General features: G+C 45.1%; 1 protein-coding gene across 2 annotated transcripts in view; it reads left to right on the top strand.

Annotated features, from left to right (window-relative positions):
* ehhadh (enoyl-CoA, hydratase/3-hydroxyacyl CoA dehydrogenase) overlaps positions 1–13,979 on the top strand; it is a 26,217-nt gene extending 12,238 nt beyond the window's left edge. For both annotated transcript variants that reach the window (XM_060930450.1, XM_060930451.1), the window contains exons 2-7: positions 3,399–3,502; positions 4,213–4,382; positions 4,473–4,584; positions 4,661–4,765; positions 11,397–11,738; positions 11,852–13,979. In XM_060930450.1, coding sequence (XP_060786433.1) covers positions 3,399–3,502; positions 4,213–4,382; positions 4,473–4,584; positions 4,661–4,765; positions 11,397–11,738; positions 11,852–13,104 — 2,086 coding nt within the window. In that variant the 3' untranslated portion in view covers positions 13,105–13,979. The remainder of the gene's footprint in view (positions 1–3,398; positions 3,503–4,212; positions 4,383–4,472; positions 4,585–4,660; positions 4,766–11,396; positions 11,739–11,851) is intronic.
* Positions 13,980–22,786: the final 8,807 nt, after the last annotated feature.

Below are 22,786 nucleotides of genomic sequence, written 5' to 3'. Positions count from 1 at the left end.
TGGATTCCTCAGGTGTCCTCTCCGGTGACGACGCTGTAATTCATGGTGTTTGTTTTTCTTCAGACTGTTTGGAAAGGTTTTAAAATGTCCTCAAGTGTTGACACTCGTGTCCAAGAGTGACCAAAGACATTTAAAAGAATTTTGATAACTACACACATTTGTTGGACCTAAATGTACACTTTACTTTGTACTATACATCCATCCACCTGTTCATTATCCGTAAGTGCTTATCTTGTACAGGGTCACGGGCTGGAGCCTGTCCCAGCTGACTATGGGTGAGAGGCGGGGTTCACCCTGGACAAGTCGCCAGATCATCACAGAGACACACAACCATTCACACTCACATTCACACCTACGCTCAATTTAGAGTCACCAGTTAACCTAACCTGCATGTCTTTGGACTGTGGGGGAAACCGGAGCACCCGGAGGAAACCCACGCGGACACGGGGAGAACATGCAAACTCCACACAGAAAGGCCCGTCAGTTGGTTTATTTGCCAAACTGAGACATTACATTTCTTCAACACTCTTGATGATGTATAAAGCACTCGTTCAACCGTATCTTTCTTATGCCATTAGTATATGGGGACAAGCCAAAAAATCGAGTTTAAATAAATTGCTCATACGGCAAAAGAAAGCACTCAGATGGATATATTTTACCAAAAAGAGAGAAAGTGCTATACTTTCTCTTACTTATATATTTATAAGAGTGAATGTCCTTCCCATTACATCAAGTTTTGAGTCCATTGCAAAATTAATGTATGATGTAGTTTTCATCCATGCTCCTTCAAATATCCATAACTTATTCTCTTTTGTTGATTCAGTTCATTCCTATAACACAAGGTCATCTACCTCTAAAAATCTCTATTTCCAATATTCAAGAACAGACATCCAAAAAAATTATTTTTCTCACATTGGTGTTCGCATATAGAAAAGAATACCTGACCATATTAGAACACAACCTTAAAATAACTTTTGCAAATATATTCTGCAACTTCTTTTAAGTCAGGATACGAAGTTGACCTTGATAACTTGTTTTAGTTCTTAATAATATAAATATTTAAAATATTCATCTTATACATATTTATAGATGTAGATTTTGTCAATCTACAACCCCGATTCCAAAAAAGTTGGGACAAAGTACAAATTGTAAATAAAAAGGGAATGCAATAATTTACAAATCTCAAAAACTGATATTGTATTCACAATAGAACATAGACAACATATCAAATGTCGAAAGTGGGACATTTTGAAATTTCATGCCAAATATTGGCTCATTTGAAATTTCATGACAGCAACACATCTCAAAAAAGTTGGGACAGGGGCAATAAGAGGCTGGAAAAGTTAAAGGTACAAAAAAGGAACAGCTGGAGGAACAAATTGCAACTCATTAGGTCAATTGGCAATAGGTCATTAACATGACTGGGTATAAAAGGAGCATCTTGGAGTGGCAGCGGCTCTCAGAAGTAAAGATGGGAAGAGGATCACCAATCCCCCTAATTCTGTGCCGACAAATAGTGGAGCAATATCAGAAAGGAGTTCGACAGTGTAAAATTGCAAAGAGTTTGAACATATCATCATCTACAGTGCATAATATCATCAAAAGATTCAGAGAATCTGGAAGAATCTCTGTGCGTAAAGGTCAAGGCCGGAAAACCATACCGGGTGCCCGTGATCTTCGGGCCCTTAGACGGCACTGCATCACATACAGGCATGCTTCTGTATTGGAAATCACAAAATGGGCTCAGGAATATTTCCAGAGAACATTATCTGTGAACACAATTCACCGTGCCATCCGCCGTTGCCAGCTAAAACTCTATAGTTCAAAGAAGAAGCCGTATCTAAACATGATCCAGAAGCGCAGACGTCTTCTCTGGGCCAAGGCTCATTTAAAATGGACTGTGGCAAAGTGGAAAACTGTTCTGTGGTCAGACGAATCAAAATTTGAAGTTCTTTATGGAAATCAGGGACGCCGTGTCATTCGGACTAAAGAGGAGAAGGACGACCCAAGTTGTTATCAGCGCTCAGTTCAGAAGCCTGCATCTCTGATGGGATGGGGTTGCATTAGTGCGTGTGGCATGGGCAGCTTACACATCTGGAAAGACACCATCAATGCTGAAAGGTATATCCAGGTTCTAGAGCAACATATGCTCCCATCCAGACGACGTCTCTTTCAGGGAAGACCTTGCATTTTCCAACATGATAATGCCAAACCACATACTGCATCAATTACAGCATCATGGCTGCGTAGAAGAAGGGTCCGGGTACTGAACTGGCCAGCCTGCAGTCCAGATCTTTCACCCATAGAAAACATTTTGGCGCATCATAAAACAGAAGATACGACAAAAAAGACCTAAGACAGTTGAGCAACTAGAATCCTACATTAGACAAGAATGGGTTAACATTCCTCTCCCTAAACTTGAGCAACTTGTCTCCTCAGTCCCCAGACGTTTACAGACTGTTGTAAAGAGAAAAGGGGATGTCTCACAGTGGGAAACATGGCCTTGTCCCAACTTTTTTGAGATGTGTTGTCATGAAATTTAAAATCACCTAATTTTTCTCTTTAAATGATACATTTTCTCAGTTTAAACATTTGATATGTCATCTATGTTCTATTATGAATAAAATATGGAATTTTGAAACTTTCACATCATTGCATTCCGTTTTTATTTACAATTTGTACTTTGTCCCAACTTTTTTGGAATCAGGGTTGTATATTTTGTTGGAAAATCTGTCTTGTAAAATAAGTTTTGTTTTGTAAAAAAAAAAAGTTGTTGTAAAGAAAAGAAGGGAAGAGGAGAGTTAGTCTTCTTGTAAAGGAAAAAAGGGGAAAAATTTATCTTGTAAAAATTTCTGATCGAAGCTTTGTAGGGCGGCAGGGTGGTGTAGTGGTTAGCACAGTTGCCTCACAGCAAGAAGGTTCTGGGTTCGAGCCCAGTGGCCTTTCTGTATGGAGTTTGTATGTTCTGGGTTCGAGGGCCTTTCTGTGTGGAGTTTGTATGTTCTCCCCGTGTCTGTGTGGGTTTCCTTCGGGTGCTCTGGTTTCCCCCACAGTCCAAAGGTTAATATGGGACGGCTTTGGGCTGAGTTGCCCTTGAGCAAGGCACCAAACTCCCGATTGCTCTCTGGGTGCCCACTGCTCTGGGTATGTGTGTGTGCTTATTGCTCACATGTGTGTGCATGTGTATGTTCACTGCTTCAGATGGGTTAAATGCAGAGAGGAAATTTCACAAGTGTGTTGAATAAAGTTGTGCTTTCTTTTTGCTTTTTAGATATTATATTTAGGTATTTGTATTTACAAACCTGCCTAGACTAGCTATTTAGCTATATGCGGGTGCATATTTTATTGTACTTATGCTAAAATTTTAATAAAATTGAATTAACATTTCTCTGTCTCAGTGCTGCAGTACGGAGGGGAATCGTGGACTCGGTGAGCCAATCGCTGAAGGACGAGCAGGTGAAGGCCGTGGTGCTCTGTGGAGAGAATGGACATTTCTGTGGGGGTGAGAATACTAACTTCAGCCTTCTAACACAGATGGAGCATAAACCTACAGTGATGCTTGAAAGTTTGTGAACCCTTTAAAATTTTCTATATTTCTGCATAAATATGACCTAAAACATCATCAGATTTTCACACAAGTCCTAAAAGTAGATAAAGAGAACCCAGTTAAACAAATGAGACAAAAATATTATACTTGGTCCAAATATTAGACCAAGTATAATATTTTTGTATCATTTGTTTAACTGGGTTCTCTTTCTCTACTTTTAGGACTTGTGTGAAAATCTGACGATGTTTTAGGTCATATTTATCCAGAAATATAGAAAATTCTAAAGGGTTCACAAACTTTCAAGCACCACTGTATACATCATATCATAAAGCATCCGTATTATAGATTACTCCCTTGCCACTCATCCAGCATTAATACATAATGCATCTTGATGTAAATATCAGGAAATGAAAGCTGAAATTATGATCTCTCGTCTCATATTGATCTTTGATCTCAAACCCAAATGCCTTCATAGCAGAAAACAAAATAATTGGCCTTGCTGTTTCACTGGATTTGGGGGACTGTGTGTGGTAACTATTGCACACAAGTGCCAAGAAAATAAATCAAGACTTGCCATATACTGCTCGTACAGCACTTATATAGTACTCTTATAGCAGTCACATAGTGTTCATACTGTGTGTGTATGTGTGTGTGTGAACTTGTAGGGGCAGACATTAAGGAGTTTTCGGGCTCCATGACCGGTCCTCCTCTGGTTCCAATGATCCATTCTGTGGAGGCCGGAGAGAAACCAGTGGTGGCAGCCATAGAGGGCGTGGCTTTGGGGGGAGGACTGGAGCTAGCACTCGGCTGTCATTATCGCGTCGCTAACACGAAGGTAAAACACACCCTAACCTACAGGTGGTTTTACTGAGAGACAGTGTGTTGTTACACAGTGGTGTGACAGTGTAGTGTGTGTGTGTGTTAGTCCCGTTTGGGTCTTCCTGAAGTGACTCTTGGTATACTTCCTGCTGCTGGGGGAACGCAGCGTCTTCCTCGACTTATTGGCATCTCTGCAGCCCTGGAACTAATCACCACAGGTTACACACCACACACAAACACACATACACACAGAGTGATCTGTGATTTGGAGTTGTAATGTGTGTGTTTCCTCAGGTCGCCATGTTTTAGCTCAGGAAGCTCTGCAACTCGGCATCGTGGATCAGGTTACTGAGGGGAACGCCGTGCAGGCTGCTATGGAGCTCGCTCTCAGTGTTATAGGTGTGTGTGTGTGTGTGCATGCATGCATGTATGTATGTATGTATGTATGTATGTACAGTGGGGCAAAAAAGTATTTAGTCAGTCACCAATTGTGCAAGTTCTCCCACTTAAAAAGATGAGAGAGGCCTGTAATTTTCATCATAGGTACACTTCAACTATGAGAGACAGAATGGGGGGAAAGAATCCAGGAAATCACATTGTAGGATTTTTAAAGAATTTATTTGCAAATTATGGTGGAAAATAAGTATTTGGTCAATAACAAAAGTTCATCTCAATACTTTGTTATATACCCTTTGTTGGCAATGACAGAGGTCAAACGTTTTCTGTAAGTCTTCACAAGGTTTTCATACACTGTTGCTGGTATTTTGGCCCATTCCTCCATGCAGATCTCCTCTAGAGCAGTGATGTTTTGGGGCTGTCACTGGGCAACATGGACTTTCAACTCCCTCCAAAGATTTTCTATGGGGTTGAGATCTGGAGACTGGCTAGGCCACTCCAGGACCTTGAGATGCTTCTTACAAAGCCACTCCTTTGTTGCCCGGGCGGTGTGTTTGGGATCATTGTCATGCTGAAAGACCCAGACACATTTCATCTTCAGTGCCCTTGCTGATGGAAGGAGGTTTTCACTCAAAATCTTATGATACATGGTCCCATTCATTCTTTCCTTTACACGGATCAGTCATCCTGGTCCCTTTGCAGAAAAACAGCCCCAAAGCATGATGTTTCCACCCCCATGCTTCATAGTAGGTATGGTGTTCTTTGGCTGCAACTCAGCATTCTTTCTCCTCCACACATGACTGTGGCAGCAGGGGCGTGGTCAAGCACCGGTCTGTGACAGGAGGGCAGAGTCAGGGAAGGTAAGTGGCAGAATCACTACACCTGACGACAATTAACCTGTTTGTGTGTATCTTCCCAGTGACTGCGCCCTATTTAAGGAGGGAGAGCGAGAGCAGAGGAGCTCTTCCCCGAACCAGATGCCGGTTGTGCGTGTGGCTGTCTGTGGTTTCTAAGTTAGACTGAAAAGTGTGACAATAAAAATAACGGTTTATCAACCTGATCTCTGTCCTGCTGTCTTCTGTGCTCCACCCATCCATACCGGACTGTTACAGTGGTGCCGAAACCCGGGAGTGGAGCGCCAGCCGATCAGCCCCATGGAGTCCTCCCCGTTCGCCGACCTGGTCCACGCCCTCGCCACGGCCCAGCAAAGCCAGCACCAGGCGCTCGTCACCCTCTGAAAGGAACAAGAGCGACGCTTCGAGGCCCTGGTGCTGGCCCAGCAAGAAGATCGAGAGGCGTTCCGGCACCTCCTCGCGTCGGCGGGGTCCACCAGCGCTCCTACCGCGGGCCTGTCGCCCCTCACCGTCACCAAGATGGGCCCGCAGGACGACCCCGAGGCGTTCATCACGCTCTTCGAGCAAGTCGCCGAAGCCTCGGGGTGGCCGATGGACCAGCATGCGGCGCGCCTCCTCCCCCTGCTAACGGGAGAGGCACAGCTGGCCGCGCTACAGCTCCCCGCCGACCGCCGGCTGGCCTACGCGGACCTCCGCCGGGCCGTCCTCCAGCGCGTGGGGCGCACCCCAGAGCAGCAGCGCCAGCGCTGCTGCGCATTGCGCTTGGAGGAAGTCCACCGGCCGTTTGCGTTTGGCCAGCAGCTCCGGGACGCCTGCTGGTGGTGGTTGAGGGTCGACAACCGCGACGCCGAGGGAATCATCGACCAGGTGGTGCTGGAACAGTTCATCGCTCGCTTGCCAGCAGGAACTGCGGAGTGGGTCCAGTGCCCCCGCCCGGCGTCGCTGGATCAGGCAGTCGAGCTGGCGGAGGACCATTTGGCGGCTGTCCCGGCAGCAGGACAGCAGATGGCATCGTCTCTTCTCTCCTCTCTCTCTCCCCCCCCCTCCTCCTGTGTCCCGTCCTCGCCCCATTCCCCCACCGCGGAGGCGGGGGCTGGCACCACCCCAGCCGGCCCGCTGCACCCGCAGTGCCCTCCTGTTTCTCCCTTCTGTGTCTGTCTCTCCCCCACCTCAGGTGAGTGAGCCCCAGATCACCGGTGCAGAGGGAAAGCCCGGGCCGGTTTGCTGGCGCTGCGGGGAGCCGGGCCACTTGCAACAGCAGTGCACGGTGATGGAAGTGGGCGCGGTGGTTCGGATCCCTGACACGCCAGAGGCCACCCTCGATCGGGCCGGAGCGTATCGCATACCAGTGAGTATCCAAGGGGATACATATCAGGCGTTGGTGGATTCTGGTTGTAACCAGACCTCAATTCACCAAAGCCTGGTTCAAAACGAGGCATTGGGGGGAGCACAGGGGGTGAAGGTGTTATGTGTGCATGGGGACGTTCACAGCTACCCTTTGGTGTCGGTCCACATTTTTTTCCGAGGGGAAAAATTTATAGTGAAGGCGGCGGTTAATCCTCGCCTTACCCACTCTGTAATTTTGGGGACTGATTGGCCGGGATTTTGGGATTTAATGAGACGCTTAGTAAAGAGTGGGTCCTGCCATTTGACAGGGGGAGGTCCCGGTGTCGCTTTGGCGGGAGCAGCTGTCACAGAGCCGTCCACGTCATCCCCGCATCAGAGTGAGGAGCCGCAAGCTCCTCCTCTCTCTATTGGGGAATCCCTCACAGATTTCCCATTAGAGCAGTCGCGAGACGAGACACTGTGACATGGGTTTGGCCAAGTGAGAGTAATCGATGGTCAAACGCTCCAGCCAAACGCCACCTCGTCCTTCCCCTACTTCGCAATTATGAAGGATAGATTATACCGAGTGACGCAGGACACTCAAACTAAAGAGCGAGTCATGCAACTTTTAATTCCAAAGAGCTGCCGGGAATTGGTATTCCAGGCGGCTCACTTTAATCCCATGGCTAGACACTTAGGGCAGGATAAGACACTAGCCCGAATAATGGCCCGATTCTATTGGCCGGGGATTCGCGGCGATGTTCGTAGGTGGTGTACGGCGTGCCGCGAATGCCAGTTAGTAAATCCAGCGGCCATTCCAAAAGCGCCTTTGCGCCCTCTTCCATTGATCGAGACCCCGTTTGAGAGAATTGGGATGGATCTCGTCGGGCCATTAGATCGGTCAGCACGAGGGTACCGCTTTATATTAGTTCTGGTGGACTATGCAATGCGATACCCGGAAGCAGTGCCTCTGCACAATATCTCAGCACGCAGTATTGCAGAGGCACTCTTCCGCGTCATCTCCTGAGTCGGAATCCCGAAAGAGATTCTGACTGATCAAGGCACTACATTTATGTCACGAACACTGCGCGAACTGTATGGGTTATTGGGGATTAAGCCGATCCGCACCAGTGTGTATCACCCACAAACGGATGGTTTAGTGGAACGGTTCAATCGCACCCTCAAAAATATCATTAAGAAATTCGTAAGTGAGGACGCACGTAATTGGGATAAGTGGCTCGAGCCCTTGTTGTTCTCAGTGCGAGAGGTTCCCCAAGCCTCCACGGGGTTCTCCCCATTCGAATTATTATATGGGCGTAAGCCGTGCGGCATCCTAGACGTGCTGCGGGAAAATTGGGAGGAGGGACCTTCACAAAGCAAGAACGAAATCCAATACATTCTGGACCTGCGCGCAAAACTCCACACACTCACCCACCTAACCCAGGAGAATTTGCGGCAGGCCCAAGAATGGCAAGCCCGCCTGTAAAACAAGGGTACGCGCCTTAGGGAGTTCACACTGGGAGATAAAGTACTCGTAGTGTTGCCCACATCAAGCTCCAAATTGATCGCCAAGTGACAAGGGCCCTTTGAGGTCACACGGCGAGTCGGGGACGTCGACTATGAGGTGAGGCGAACGGACGGGGTGGGGCACTACAAATTTACCACCTCAACCTGCTTAAACTCTGGAATGAGGAGGTCCCCGTGGCATTGGTGTCGGTGGTTCCGGAGAAGGCGGAGCTGGGGTCGGAGGTCCAAAAGGGGGCATTGGCATCACGCACCTCTCCGGTCCCCTGTGGAGACCACCTCTCCCCGACCCAACTCACGGAGGTCGCCCAGTTGCAGACCGAGTTTTCGGATGTGTTCTCGCCCCTGCCCGGTCGCACTAACCTCATAGAGCACCACATAGAGACGCCCCCGGGGGTAGTAGTGCGTAGCCGCCCTTACAGACTACCCGAACACAAAAAAAAGGTGGTTCGGGAAGAACTTGAGACCATGCTCGAAATGGGCATCGTCGAGGAGTCCCACAGTGACTGAAGCAGCCCGGTGGTCTTGGTGCCCAAGGCCGACAGGTTGGTCCGGTTCTGTGTGGACTATAGAAAAGTCAATGCGGTGTCTAAATTCGATGCGTACCCGATGCCTCGTATTGATGAGTTGCTCGATCGACTCGGCACTGCTCGCTTTTATTCGATGCTGGATTTGACGAAGGGATATTGGCAGATCCCCTTGACTCCACTATCCCGAGAAAAAACGGCCTTTTCCACACCGTTTGGTTTACACCAATTCGTCACCCTTCCATTTGGGCTGTTTGGGGCGCCTGCGACATTTCAGCAGCTGATGGACAGAGTCCTCCGCCCTCACGCCATGTATGCGGCTGCCTATCTAGATGATATCATCATCTATAGTAATGACTGGCAGAGGCACCTCAAACATCTGAGGGCCGTCCTTAGGTCGCTGAGGCGAGCGGGGCTCACAGCCAACCCAAAGAAGTGTGCGATTGAGCGGGTGGAAGTACGGTACCTGGGCTTCCACTTGGGCAACGGGCAGGTGCGTCCCCAATTTAATAAGACGGCAGCGATTGCGGCCTGCCCGAGGCCCAAGACCAAAAAGGGGGTGAGACAGTTCCTGGGGCTGGGTGGCTATTACCGTAGGTTTATACCTAATTATTCGGACGTCACCAGCCCGCTGACTGATCTCACTAAAAAGGGGGCACCAGATCTGGTCCAGTGGATGGAGCAATGCCAGCGGGCTTTTTCTGAGGTGAAGGCTGCACTGTGTGGGGGGCCACTTTTACACTCCCCTGACTTTTCTCTCCCCTTTGTGTTGCAGACCGATGCGTCAGACAGAGGGCTGGGGGCGGTTTTGTCCCAGGAGGTGGAGGGGGAGGACCGCCCCGTCCTGTACATTAGCAGGAAGCTGTCAGTGCGTGAGGGGCACTACAGCACGATCGAGAAGGAGTGTCTGGCGATCAAGTGGGCGGTCCTCGCCCTCCATTACTACCTGCTGGGGCGCCCTTTTACCCTCTGTTCGGACCACGCGCCCCTCCAGTGGCTCCACCGCATGAAAGATGCCAATGCGCGGATCACCCGTTGGTATCTGGCACTCCAACCCTTCAATTTTAAGGTGGTCCACAGGCCGGGGGCGCAGATGGTCGTGGCGGACTTCCTCTCCCGTCAAGGGGGGGGGGGTCGGCTGCGGGCCGGACGGCCGCCCGGCCTGAGTCGGGCGGTGGCGGTATGTGGCAGTGGGGGCGTGGTCAAGCGCCGGTCTGTGACAGGAGGGCGGAGTCAGGGAAGGTAAGTGGCAGAATCACTACACCTGATGACAATTAACCTGTTTGTGTGTCTTCCCAGTGACCGCGCCCTATTTAAGGAGGGAGAGCGAGAGCAGAGGAGCTCTTCCCCGAACCAGACGCTGGTTGTGTGTGTGGCTGTCTGTGGTTTCTAAGTTAGACTGAAAAGTGTGACAATAAAAATAACGGTTTATCAACCTGATCTCTGTCCTGCCGTCTTCTGTGCTCCACCCATCCATACCGGACTGTTACAATGACAAGTTGAGTTTTTACCAAAAAGTTCTATTTTGGTTTCATCTGACCATATGACATTCTCCCAATCCTCTTCTGGATCATTCAAATGCTCTCTTGCAAACTTCAGATGGGCCTGGACATGTACTGGCTTAAGCAGGGGGACACGTCTGGCACTGCAGGATTTGAGTCCCTGGCGGCGTAGTGTGTTACTGATGGTAGCCTTTGTTACTTTGGTCCCAGCTCTCTGCAGGTCATTCACTAGGTCCCCCCGTGTGGTTCTGGGATTTTTGCTCACCGTTCTTGTGATCATTTTGACCCCACAGGGTGAGATCTTGCGTGGAGCCCCAGATCGAGGGAGATTATCAGTGATCTTGTATGTCTTCCATTTTCTAATAATTGCTCCCACAGTTGATTTCTTCACACCAAGCTGCTTACCTATTGCAGATTCAGTCTTCCCAGCCTGGTGCAGGTCTACAATTTTGTTTCTGGTGTCCTTTGACAGCTCTTTGGTCTTGGCCATAGTGGAGTTTGGAATGTGACTGTTTGAGGTTGTGGACAGGTGTCTTTTATACTGATAATGAGTTCAAACAGGTGCCATTAATACAGGTAACAAATGGAGGACAGAGGAGCCTCTTAAAGAAGTTGTTACAGGTCTGTGAGAGCCAGAAATCTTGCTTGTTTGTAGGTGACCAAATACTTATTTTACCAAGGAATTTACCAATTAATTCATTAAAAATCCTACAATGTGATTTCCTGGATTCTTTCCCCCCATTCTGTCTCTCATAGTTGAAGTGTACCTATGATGAAAATTACAGGCCTCTCTCATCTTTTTAAGTGAGAGAACTTGCACAATTGGTAGCTGACTAAATACTTTTTTGCCCCACTGTATGTATGTATGTATGTATGTATTTATTTTGTGTGTGTGTTACAGGCCAGCCATTAAATCCCCGCAGGTTGAGTCTGCGTGCCCCTGTGTGGGTGCCGGATGTGGACAGTGTGTGTGATTTGGCTTTAGCACGGGTGAAGCAGCATTCTCGGGGAGCGATGGCTCCGGTGGCATGCGTTCAGGCCGTCAGAGCTGCAGCCATGCTGCCCTACAGTAAAGGAATGGAGAGAGAGAGACAGCTGATGGACACACTCTTTAAGTCCGGCCAGGCTCGAGCCATGCAGTATGCCTTCTTTGCTCAGAGGACTGCTGGGAAATGGAGTCTTCCTAATGGGGCACAATGGAACAATACCAAGGCCAGGGATGTCCAACGAGCTGGAGTCATAGGCACGTATCTTGAAAGTGCCACTCAGATAGTCCATCATTCAAATAAAGCTGAGCTTACTAGAGTTTAGCAGTTACCCTGTAGGGACTAAATGTTGGTATCTGTTCCTCCTTAGGTCTGGGCACCATGGGTCGGGGCATTGCTGTATCCCTCATTAAAGCAGGAATCTCCGTAGTTGCCATAGAGACAGATGTAAAACAGTTGGAGTCGGGTAAGAAGGCGGTGACGGCCATGCTGGAGAGAGACGCTCAGAGACGAGGCACAAGTCCTCCATTACACCTCCTCACGTTCACACTCTCTTTCCATCAGCTGAGGGACGTGGACCTGGTCATCGAGGCCGTGTTTGAAGACATGAACCTTAAAAAGCGTGTTTTTAGCGATCTCTGCAAAGTCTTGAGGGCAACTGCACTAATCTGCACCAACACGTCGGGGCTGAACGTGGACGAGCTCGCGGCAGTCACCGATCGACAGCCCCTGGTAGTCGGGATGCATTTTTTTGCTCCAGCTCATGTCATGAAGCTTCTCGAAGTTGTTTATGGATCCCGATCGTCTCCTGAAGCTGTTGCCACAGCAATGGCACTTGGAAAGAGAATAGGAAAGGTGTGTGTCGCTGTTGGCAACTGCCCTGGTTTTGTGGGTAACCGCATGCTGAAGCTTTATCTGGATCAGGCTGTGTACCTTTTGGAAGAAGGAGCCACACCTGAGCAAGTGGACCAGGCTCTCGAGGAGTTTGGATTCGCCTTGGGGATCTTCAAAGTGGGCGATCTTTCTGGTTTGGATGTCGGATGGAGGATTCGGAAGGCTTCTGGTTTGATCGGACCTGACGTCGACCCAGTAAAGCCCTCACGATGGCGGCTTGGACAGAGATACTGCCCGCTTCCTGACATGCTATGCCAACAGGGACGCTTTGGACAGAAAACAGGCCATGGATGGTACCTCTACGACTCTCCTGGGTCCAAAGAAGCGAAGTCTGATCCGGAGATCCGAAACTTCCTGGAGGATTACAGGCGTAAATATGGGATCATACCACGACGCATCACCTCACAGGAAGTGATTGAGCGATGTGCCTTTGCTTTGGCCAACGAGGGATTCCGTATCCTGGAGGACGGGATCGCAGCAGGTCCGGAAGATATCGACACGATCTACTTGTTTGGTTACGGATGGCCGAGACACCGCGGAGGTCCGATGTTTTATGCTGCTCAGGTAGGGTTGTCCATAGTGCTCGAGAAACTGGAGCATTATCATCGCGTTCACCCGGATGTGCCAAGTCTGGAGCCGAGCCGCTTACTGAGGAAACTGGTGGCTGAAGGAAGTCCACCAATACAGCAGTGGAAGTCTCACCTCAACAACTTGCACAGTCACCTGTAACCCAGGTGATAAATGCTCGCAACATCTTAAAGGAAATGTTAATAATCAGAAATCATAACTGAGGCAGAACACCGCTGACTTTACACTCATAAATTATTAACAGTGTAGTCAGAAATATCAGGTTTTAAATAATTTTATAATGCAGTGATTGATTAAATCAATAATATTTTAACAGTTATTCACTGAAGGTGAAGTGAATATCAGTGAATAATAATGAGATGAGGTCGAGGTTCTTATTCCCCAATATTCACTGAGCCTGAGGCAGATTTAAAAAAGAAAAAAAATCGTATTAAAAAAAAAATTTAATTTCAAAAATGGCATACAAATATAATGTGTATAGACTTGTGCCACTTATCTACACCAAGTCACATACAATCCTTTGTTTTGAAATGGATAAAATAAATCACAAGTCCACCTTACCTTTGAATAGTTTTAGACCAAACTTCGTAGCATCTTTAGTGTTTTTAGGAACAGCATTTTCTTTCATCTGTAATTCTTCCTCATTTACGGTGATGAAGCAATCGGCCGCCATTTTGCCGAGTTGCTCGAGGTGATGGTCGAGAGATTCGGACTATTTCTTGATAAATTGGCGCGCGATTTTGTATAATCACCTCCGTATTTATATTTTATTATTATTAGTAGTAGTAGTATGTTTAATGTGATGAGTACACGGAGATTATTAGCTTAACAGAAATCAATCTATTGCTTTTGTTCCTGGAGAAAACTACACTGGGCAGCACGGTGGTGTGGTGTTTAGCGCTGTCGCCTCACAGCAAGAAGGTCCGGGTTCGAGCCCCGGGGCCGGCGAGGGCCTTTCTGTGTGGAGTTTGCATGTTCTCCCCGTGTCCGCGTGGGTTTCCTCCGGGTGCTCCGGTTTCCCCCACAGTCCAAAGACATGCAGGTTAGGTTAACTGGTGACTCTAAATTGAGCGTAGGTGTGAATGTGAGTGTGAATGGTTGTCTGTGTCTATGTGTCAGCCCTGTGATGACCTGGCGACTTGTCCAGGGTGTACCCCGCCTTTCGCCCGTAGTCAGCTGGGATAGGCTCCAGCTCGCCTGCGACCCTGTAGAACAGGATAAAGCGGCTACAGATAATGAGATGAGATGAGAAAACTACACTGTTTTGCTCTGTTCTTTTTTGCTATATTCTGTACTTTTGGTTCAGTTTTCTGCTCTTCTGTTTGGTTTGGTTGGTTCTCTAGTTCTTTGTTTCTGCTTTGTTCTCCCCTCCCCCCCATTTATTCTGTTTTGTTGTATTTAGTTCTGTTTTGTTCTTTTTGATTTCAGTTCATTGTCTTCTGCTCTGTATGGTTCTGTTCCTCTGGATGGTTCTTCTGAAAAGTTTATGGAAAACATTTAGAATTGTAAATTCAGTCATTCAGTTTGGTTCTGTTTGTGGTTTTCTGTCATCTGTTTTCAGTGTAAAGGATGAGTGTGTGAGACGGTACTGTGCTGTAATCATCAGGTACTAGTTAACCCACTACACTGTACACATTGTGTGTAGTGTATAATTAGAGACAGAGGGATGAACTCTGACAGACCTTTCATTTTTAAACACTGACCATTAAGCATAAGCCCTATTCAGATGGGATTAAATGTCCATGGGGTCCTGGGGTACAGGAGCTACTCTGTGATTTTACTTGTTTCCTGATTGGCCATGTTGATGTTTTTCTTTGTTCTCTTCTGAGAAAATTACAGCCTGAATTACCTACTGTTTTTCACCAAATTGCGCACTCGGCTGATGCTTCTTGCACGATTTGTGATTTTGAATTGCGTTTTCAAAATGTTGCTGGAACATTGGTTCACCCCAAACTGAAATAAGAGCCAGCATCTCGTCTGTACTCCACCGCCTCTTCGATTGGATATTGTGAATGGAGTGTGATCATATCATGTGACACTAACATACAGGTTTGTAGAAAGTACAACTCACTCAAACCTTCTGTGGTCATTTTATTTCTGTCCAGGTGTGAGATTTTTATCACTGAGGAGATGTGTAAAAAAAAATAAAATTAATTTATCACAGATGTCCCCTTGATAAACTAATCCAATCCCAACAGGGCCTATAGTCACATGGTTAAATTCTGGACAGTGATTGGTCAGATGAAGCGAACAGATTTCAGAATGAAATTAGTGTTAGTGTGTTGACTGTAAGAGCAGTGATTAATTTTTCTTAATCATTATTGATCCTGTGTAATATTAATGACCTATTCTGCTTAAATATTTTTGTCAATTTTTTAAATTATGTTGATGGATGTTACAATACTCAAATATTCATCACATGACTACAGCTGTAATGTGAACAAAGCACAGTAAAAAGGTTTAATAAAGAGTGTGTGTGTGTGTGTGTGTGTGTGTGTGGTAAATACATTTCGTAATTCATGAATATAACATCTGAATGTGGTTCTGCGGTATGTAATGTGAACATATCTACATGTCAAATCATTTACATATGTGTAAGAGATCACACAGGTACATGATTTACTGTATTAAGTACAGATCAGTATTAATATTTTGAAGTGTAATCCAAAAATAAACAATTTAAAAGTCACAGAAGTAAAATATACCAAGTGTCTGTACTTTATATTATTCTCCTCTTGCAGTTTTCAAAACTGAAACCTCTGAACCGAGGCTGACGCACACATGCTGTCGCCATGACCCAAACTCTTATTTCCCGGAAATGGCCCGGCGCTAGAGCTCAGTGGAACGCACTTTCCCTCTGTAATAAGCATAAACATGTCTCAAAGCGATTTCTTTAGTACATTTATTTCGAATGGTGAACTGAATTGTATACACTCACTGGCCATTTTAATAGGAACACATGTATGTACTACAGCATGATGATGTAGTGGCTAACGCCTCTATATAAGGCAGTAGCCACAACAAAAACAATTTTGACCTTTTTAGTGACCTTGACCGGATGACCCTCAAAATGTTGGAGGTTCTATTTGAGACCAAAGCCCATCTATCCTGAATGTTTCGTGAAGGTTGATCCAGCTGTTTTCTCGTAATACTCTTAACAAAGAAACCCGACCGAAAACAATACCTCACCCCCTGGTGGACTCTGTCCTGGGCGAGGTAAATATCAGTTTCATGATAACGCTTGTCACAGCCAATTGGATTCACTAATGCTCCATCATGTTAGATTGTGAAGTAAATTTTCTGTTTCCCCTTCAATAAAGAATTGCAAGCAGGCAGCAAGACTTAATGAGAGAGCTGATTTTATTAAAGAAGCTTCATGAATGTACACCGGTGTTGTCTGACACACTCTGTCTGCCCCTGACGCACTCTCCCTGCATGCCAAAAGACCCCACTTTCACTCATTCTCTGGTTTCTCACAATAAAAAGGTCTTTCTCAAAACATTTAATCCATAACACAGATAAGGATGTTATTGTTGGTGCACGCACACACTGTTTTTCTCCATCAGGTGGAGGATTACACATATTCTGAAATAAGAATTTTAAGAAGCCCTTAACCGTTCTTCAATCACAACCAATCTGATTGACTCAGTCACAACTAAACAGATTCAGCCAATTAAGTTTTTTATTTACTTTTAGTTTTATTTATTAAGATTTTCTTAAAGTGTTCAGCGTCGCAGGGGCTCACCCTGGACGGGTCACCAATCTGTTGCAAAAGGTAGAAATTTTCAGAGAGTTTGTTCCAGTAACCTAATCAATATAAAATTAGATCAGACTGACTGTACAGCTGCTGCCAGCACCTTTGATCTAAAAGTGGGGCTATTAAATATTAGATCTCTTACATCTAAAGCGCTAATGGTTAATGAACTCATTACTGATCAGGAGTTTAATGTACTGTGTTTAACAGAAACATGGATTAAGCCAAATGAATATATAGCATTAAATGAAGCGAGTCCTCCTGGATACAGTTATATACACCAGCCTCGTCTAACTGGCAGAGGAGGAGGCGTCGCGGTTATTTATAACGATTATCTAGGTGTAACACACAAACCTGGTTATAAATTTAATACATTTGAAGTTCTTCATACTCATATAATGTATGTAGCCTCAAAAGATAAGTCTACCCAGTTAATTCCATTGCTTATTATTTACAGGCCCCCGGGGCCATATTCTGAGTTTCTTTCTGAATTTGCAGATTTTATCTCAGATTTGGTTATTTCCTTAGACAAAGCTTTAGTTGTCGGAGATTTTAATATTCACTTTGATAACCCAGAAGACCCTTTAAAAACAGCGTTTGTGTCCATCTTAGATTCAGTCGGGATTAAGCAGAATGTCATAGGACCGACCCATAATGGTGGTCACACCCTTGATCTAATACTAACATTCAGATTAAACGTAGACAATATAGTCATACTTCCACAGTCTGAAGTTATCTCAGATCATTGTCTCATCTCATTCAAAATATGTCTGAGTAATAATATATGCACCTCACCACGCTACTGTATTAAACGTACTTTCACGTCAACTACTGCACAGAGCTTTATAAATGATCTCCCAGAGTTATCAACTTTGATTGGGTCATTGTCAGCCCCTGCAGAACTCGATCAGGCAACTGAATGCTTAGAGTCAACATTCCGCCATACTTTAGATAATGTAGCTCCTCTAAAAAGGAAAATGGTCAGAGACAAAAAATTAGCACCCTGGTATAATGATGACACTCGCACATTAAAACAGACCACTCGAAAATTGGAACGTAAATGGCGTCAAACAAAATTGGTAGTGTTCAAACTGGCGTGGAAGGAGAGCTTCCTGAAGTATAAAAAAGCTCTTAGTGCTGCGAGATCAACATATCTCTCCTCCCTAATAGAAGATAACAAAAATAATCCTAGATTCCTATTTAATACTGTAGCAAAATTAACCAGGAATAAGTCCACTATCAACACATGCACACCTGCAGTATGTAGTAGCAACGACTTCATGAATTTTTTTAATGACAAAATTGAGAATATCCGACAAAAAATTCAAACTACTAATTTAAGGTTAGACAATGAAAGCGACCTTGTAGTTAACAATATAACTGTATCAGATCATCAGTTAGAATGTTTTACTCCCCTAAAAGAAACTGAATTACTCTCATTAATCTCTACATCAAAAGCCTCAACTTGCGTACTAGATCCCTTACCGACACATCTATTCAAACAGATAATGCCTGGAGTAATTGAACCGCTTCTAAAAATAATAAATTCTTCTCTTATGATTGGCTATGTACCCAAATCCTTTAAACTAGCAGTTATCAAACCCCTGATTAAAAAACCTGACCTTGATCCCTGTCAGCTGTCCAATTATCGGCCAATATCAAACCTCCCCTTTATCTCCAAGATCCTTGAAAAAGCTGTGGCACAGCAGTTATGCTCATATTTACATAGGAATAACATCCATGAAATGTATCAGTCAGGATTTAGACCTCATCATAGCACAGAGACAGCTCTGGTTAAAGTAGTAAACGACCTACTGCTGGCGTCTGATCAGGGCTGTGTCTCGCTACTTGTGTTGCTTGACCTTAGTGCAGCATTTGATACCATTGATCATTCCATTCTTCTGGATAGACTAGAAAATGTTGTGGGAGTTAAGGGAATGGCCCTCTCCTGGCTCAGGTCTTATCTAACTGATCGTTATCAGTATGTCGATATAAATGGTGATATTTCTAGACGTACCGAGGTAAAGTTTGGTGTTCCACAAGGTTCTGTCTTGGGTCCACTGCTTTTTTCTCTATATATGTTACCTTTGGGCGATATTATTCGTAAAAATTGTATTAGTTTCCACTGTTATGCTGATGACACACAGTTGTATGTCTCTGCAAAACCTGATGAGAGACACCAGCTTAATAAAATTGAGGAATGTGTTAAGGACATTAGACACTGGATGCTTATAAATTTCCTTCTGCTTAACTCTGACAAGACTGAAGTACTTGTGCTAGGACCACATAAAGCTAGAAGTAAGTTTTCTGATTCCACAGTAACTCTGGATGGCCTTTCTGTTTCTTCACGTGCAGCAGTAAAAGACCTCGGAGTGATTATTGACCCCAGTCTTTCATTCGAAACTCACATTGATAACATCACCCGGATAGCTTTCTTTCATCTCAGAAATATTGCAAAGATAAGAAATTTAATGTCATTGCATGATGCAGAAAAACTAGTCCATGCTTTCGTTACCTCCAGGTTGGATTATTGTAATGCCTTACTGTCTGGATGTTCCAATAAGTGCATAAACAAGCTCCAGTTAGTTCAAAATGCCGCAGCAAGAGTCCTTACTAGAACTAGAAAATATGACCACATCACGCCTGTCTTATCCACACTGCATTGGCTCCCAATCAAATTTCGTATTGATTATAAAATACTACTATTGACCTTTAAAGCACTAAATGGTCTCGCACCACAGTACCTGAGTGAACTTCTGCTCCTCTATGACCCGCCACGCCTACTTAGATCAAAAGGTGCAGGCTATCTGCTGGTACCTCGTATAGTGAAGGCTACATCAGGGGGCAGAGCCTTTTCTTACAAAGCCCCACAGTTATGGAACAGCCTTCCAAGTAATGTTCGGGAATCAGACACAGTCTCAGCATTTAAGTCTAGGCTGAAAACATATCTGTTTAGTCAAGCCTTTTGTTAATGGTGTTTATGAGGTAAAGGAGTAGATCTGGAGGGTCCTCAGACATAGAGTGTTTTGGTAAACTGGGATGTATGGATGCTGTCAGTCCCCACTCGCTTGCTCACTCGAGTTTGTTGACGGTGCAGTGGCTGGCTGCTTTATGTCCCGGGGCTCCCTCATGCCTGTGTTACCTTCTGGCTCTCTCCTTTTAGTTATGCTGTCATAGTTAGTTGCCGGAGTCCCTGCTTGTACTCGGTGCAATATGTATACTGTTCCTACTTATTCAGGTGACATTGGGCATACCTAACCACCTGTGTTTTCTTTCTCTTCCCCCCCCCCCCCCCCCCCCCACCCCAAATCTGTCCCTCTGAGTTACATGGAGTCAACAGGAAATCTTTTGGTGGAGACGGTGGGGACCTCGACTGGCTATCGTAGCCTGCAGGGAATCGGCCGTCAGACGTTCTGTCGCATGTCCCAGACCCGGTGAAATGTAACTGAATTGTCTTGGCCAGGCCTAAGGGTCCCATCTGCATCTCATCATTGCTGAGGAGTGTGCTCCCATCACCCAATCAAGCATCCAGCCAGAGCAGGTCATGATATATTTTTTACCATATTAACATGCCATTGTGCGTCATGCCTGATGTAAAGACTCTCGTCTCTGTGAGCCTATCACACAGATTTAATACTTGTCATTTTTAGGGCATACCTAACAACGTGTTTTCTTTCTCTCCCCCCCCATCTGTCCCTCTGAGTTACATGTTGATCCTGGGATTGAGATGCTGGCCTCTTCTGCCCCTCGGACCTGCTTGATCCATCCTGGTGCCCTGTGTCTGGTCGGAGTTTTATCGCCCCACTCCTGTGAAGGATGGCCCCATGAGGACAGTTGAGGGTTATACCTGTTAAAACTGTTAATATTATAGTCAGGCTGTCTGTTGTTGCCCAAATGAGGATGGGTTCCCTTTTGAGTCTGGTTCCTCTCGAGGTTTCTTCCTCATGTCGTCTGAGGGAGTTTTTCCTTGCCACCGTCGCCACAGGCTTGCTCATTGGGGATAGATAGATTAGGGATAAAATTAGCTTATGTTTTAAGTCGTTCAAATTCTGTAAAGCTGCTTTGCGACAATGTTTATTGTTAAAAGCGCTGTACAAATAAACTTGATTTTGATTTGTTGCAGGTCTAACGCAGAGCCTGACAGCCGTTTACACTCACACCCATGGACCATTTAGAGTAGGCAGTTGGTCTAATCATGCAGAGCATGTGGGAAGGAGAATGTTGAGGATGGAGCTGCCAGGCACACGAAAACGAGGAAGGCCAAAGAGGAGATACCGTACATGGATGTGGTGAGAGAGGACATGAAAGTGGCAGGTGTGGAAGACAGGGAGCAATGGAGATGAAAGATCTGCTGTGGCGACCCCTAACCAGGAGCAGCCAGAAGAAGAAGAGAGTTGGCCTAATCTGCATGCCTTTGGAGTGTGGGAGGAAACCCTCTGGGGGAACACGGACACGCCTCACAGGAAGGCCATGAGGTTTGAACCCATAGACATCCTAATACACAGACGGAGAGTTGGCTGTTCTGACGCGAGAAATACGGTCGCCATCTTGGAGTGGTGAGAAAGCGCGAGATATCCAGGTACCGTCTATTAGTCTAGGGGGATTCAGTTTGCCCCTTTATCCATTAAAGAAATTACATTTGGAGTGTTTTTAAATAATAACAAAATTGAATATGGTATTAATAATTTACTACTTTTAGGTAAACATTTTATTCACAAATGTCGTTTTATTTAAAACTAAACCTTATGTTACACACTGGAAGAATGACCTCAAGCTTTTTGCCAAATCTTTAAAGTTAGTTGAAAATAAGGATGTTGGTTATTTTATATCTTTTTTGGATGACTTTGATTTACTCGATTAACATATGTTAAGATAGTTAAGTAACCCCTTTCTTGTTCATATTTTTTACTTTATTGCTATGTGTGTGTTTTACTATTTTGATGTTTTGGATCTGTATATATATGGTGCTCTATTTGTTTGTATTTTGAATGTTTTGGGAAATAATAATAATAATAATAATAAAAAAAAGTACCGTCTATTACTGCACGACTGAAGAAGAAGACGAGACAAGATGCCAGGCTGGTGCCCAGCGTACTCCTGCTCAAACGAGCGAACCGTTTCAAACAGAAGCAGGGGGATTCCTTTTCACAAGTAAGATTTAACATTACTGTACTATTTGTTCATCTCATCTCATTATCTCTAGCCGCTTTATCCTTCTACAGGGTCGCAGGCGAGCTGGATCCTATCCCAGCTGACTACGGGTGAAAGGCGGGGTACACCCTGGACAAGTCGCCAGGTCATCACAGGGCTGACACATAGACACAGACAACCATTCACACTCACATTCACACCTACGCTCAATTTAGAGTCACCAGTTAACCTAACCTGCATGTCTTTGGACTGTGGGGGAAACCGGAGCACCCGGAGGAAACCCACGCGGACACGGGGAGAACATGCAAACTCCACACAGAAAGGCCCTCGCCGGCCCCAGGGCTCGAACCCAGGACCTTCTTGCTGTGAGGCGACAGCGCTAACCACTACACCACCATGCCACCCGTACTATTTGTTGTTTTTTTAAAATAGTATATTACCAGAGCTGAGAAGGAGCTAATAGACTTAAATCGTCATCAGGTAGTGGTTTCATGAGTGATGTTTTAATGTTGTATGCTAATATTATATATATATATATATATATATATATATATATATATATATATATATATTGTTATTAAATGTTTATTCATATACTACCTTTTTTATTTATTTACTAGTTTATTTATTTACTACATTGTTATATTTTTTATGTTTGACAATTTGTTATAAATAAATGTTTTGATATGCTTTAAAACAAGACAAAAAATGTTTGTGGTCAATATATGGTCATCACACATTGTCCTACATACCAAACAAAGTGCCCCACTCAACCTGAATCCATCAGCTTTGCTGAAGGGGGTCAGATTGTGTTGAAGGATGTAAAAGGCTCTTATAAATTCACTGACTAGATTAATTTCCCCTTTGATATGTTCTTAATCTATTTAAAGAAAATATACACACATTTGAATCATTATA

This window comes from Neoarius graeffei, chromosome 9, assembly GCF_027579695.1.
Source record: "Neoarius graeffei isolate fNeoGra1 chromosome 9, fNeoGra1.pri, whole genome shotgun sequence".
Taxonomy (NCBI): domain Eukaryota; kingdom Metazoa; phylum Chordata; class Actinopteri; order Siluriformes; family Ariidae; genus Neoarius; species Neoarius graeffei.
Note: the sequence above shows the minus strand (reverse complement) of the source record. Positions and strands in the feature narration are given on the sequence as shown.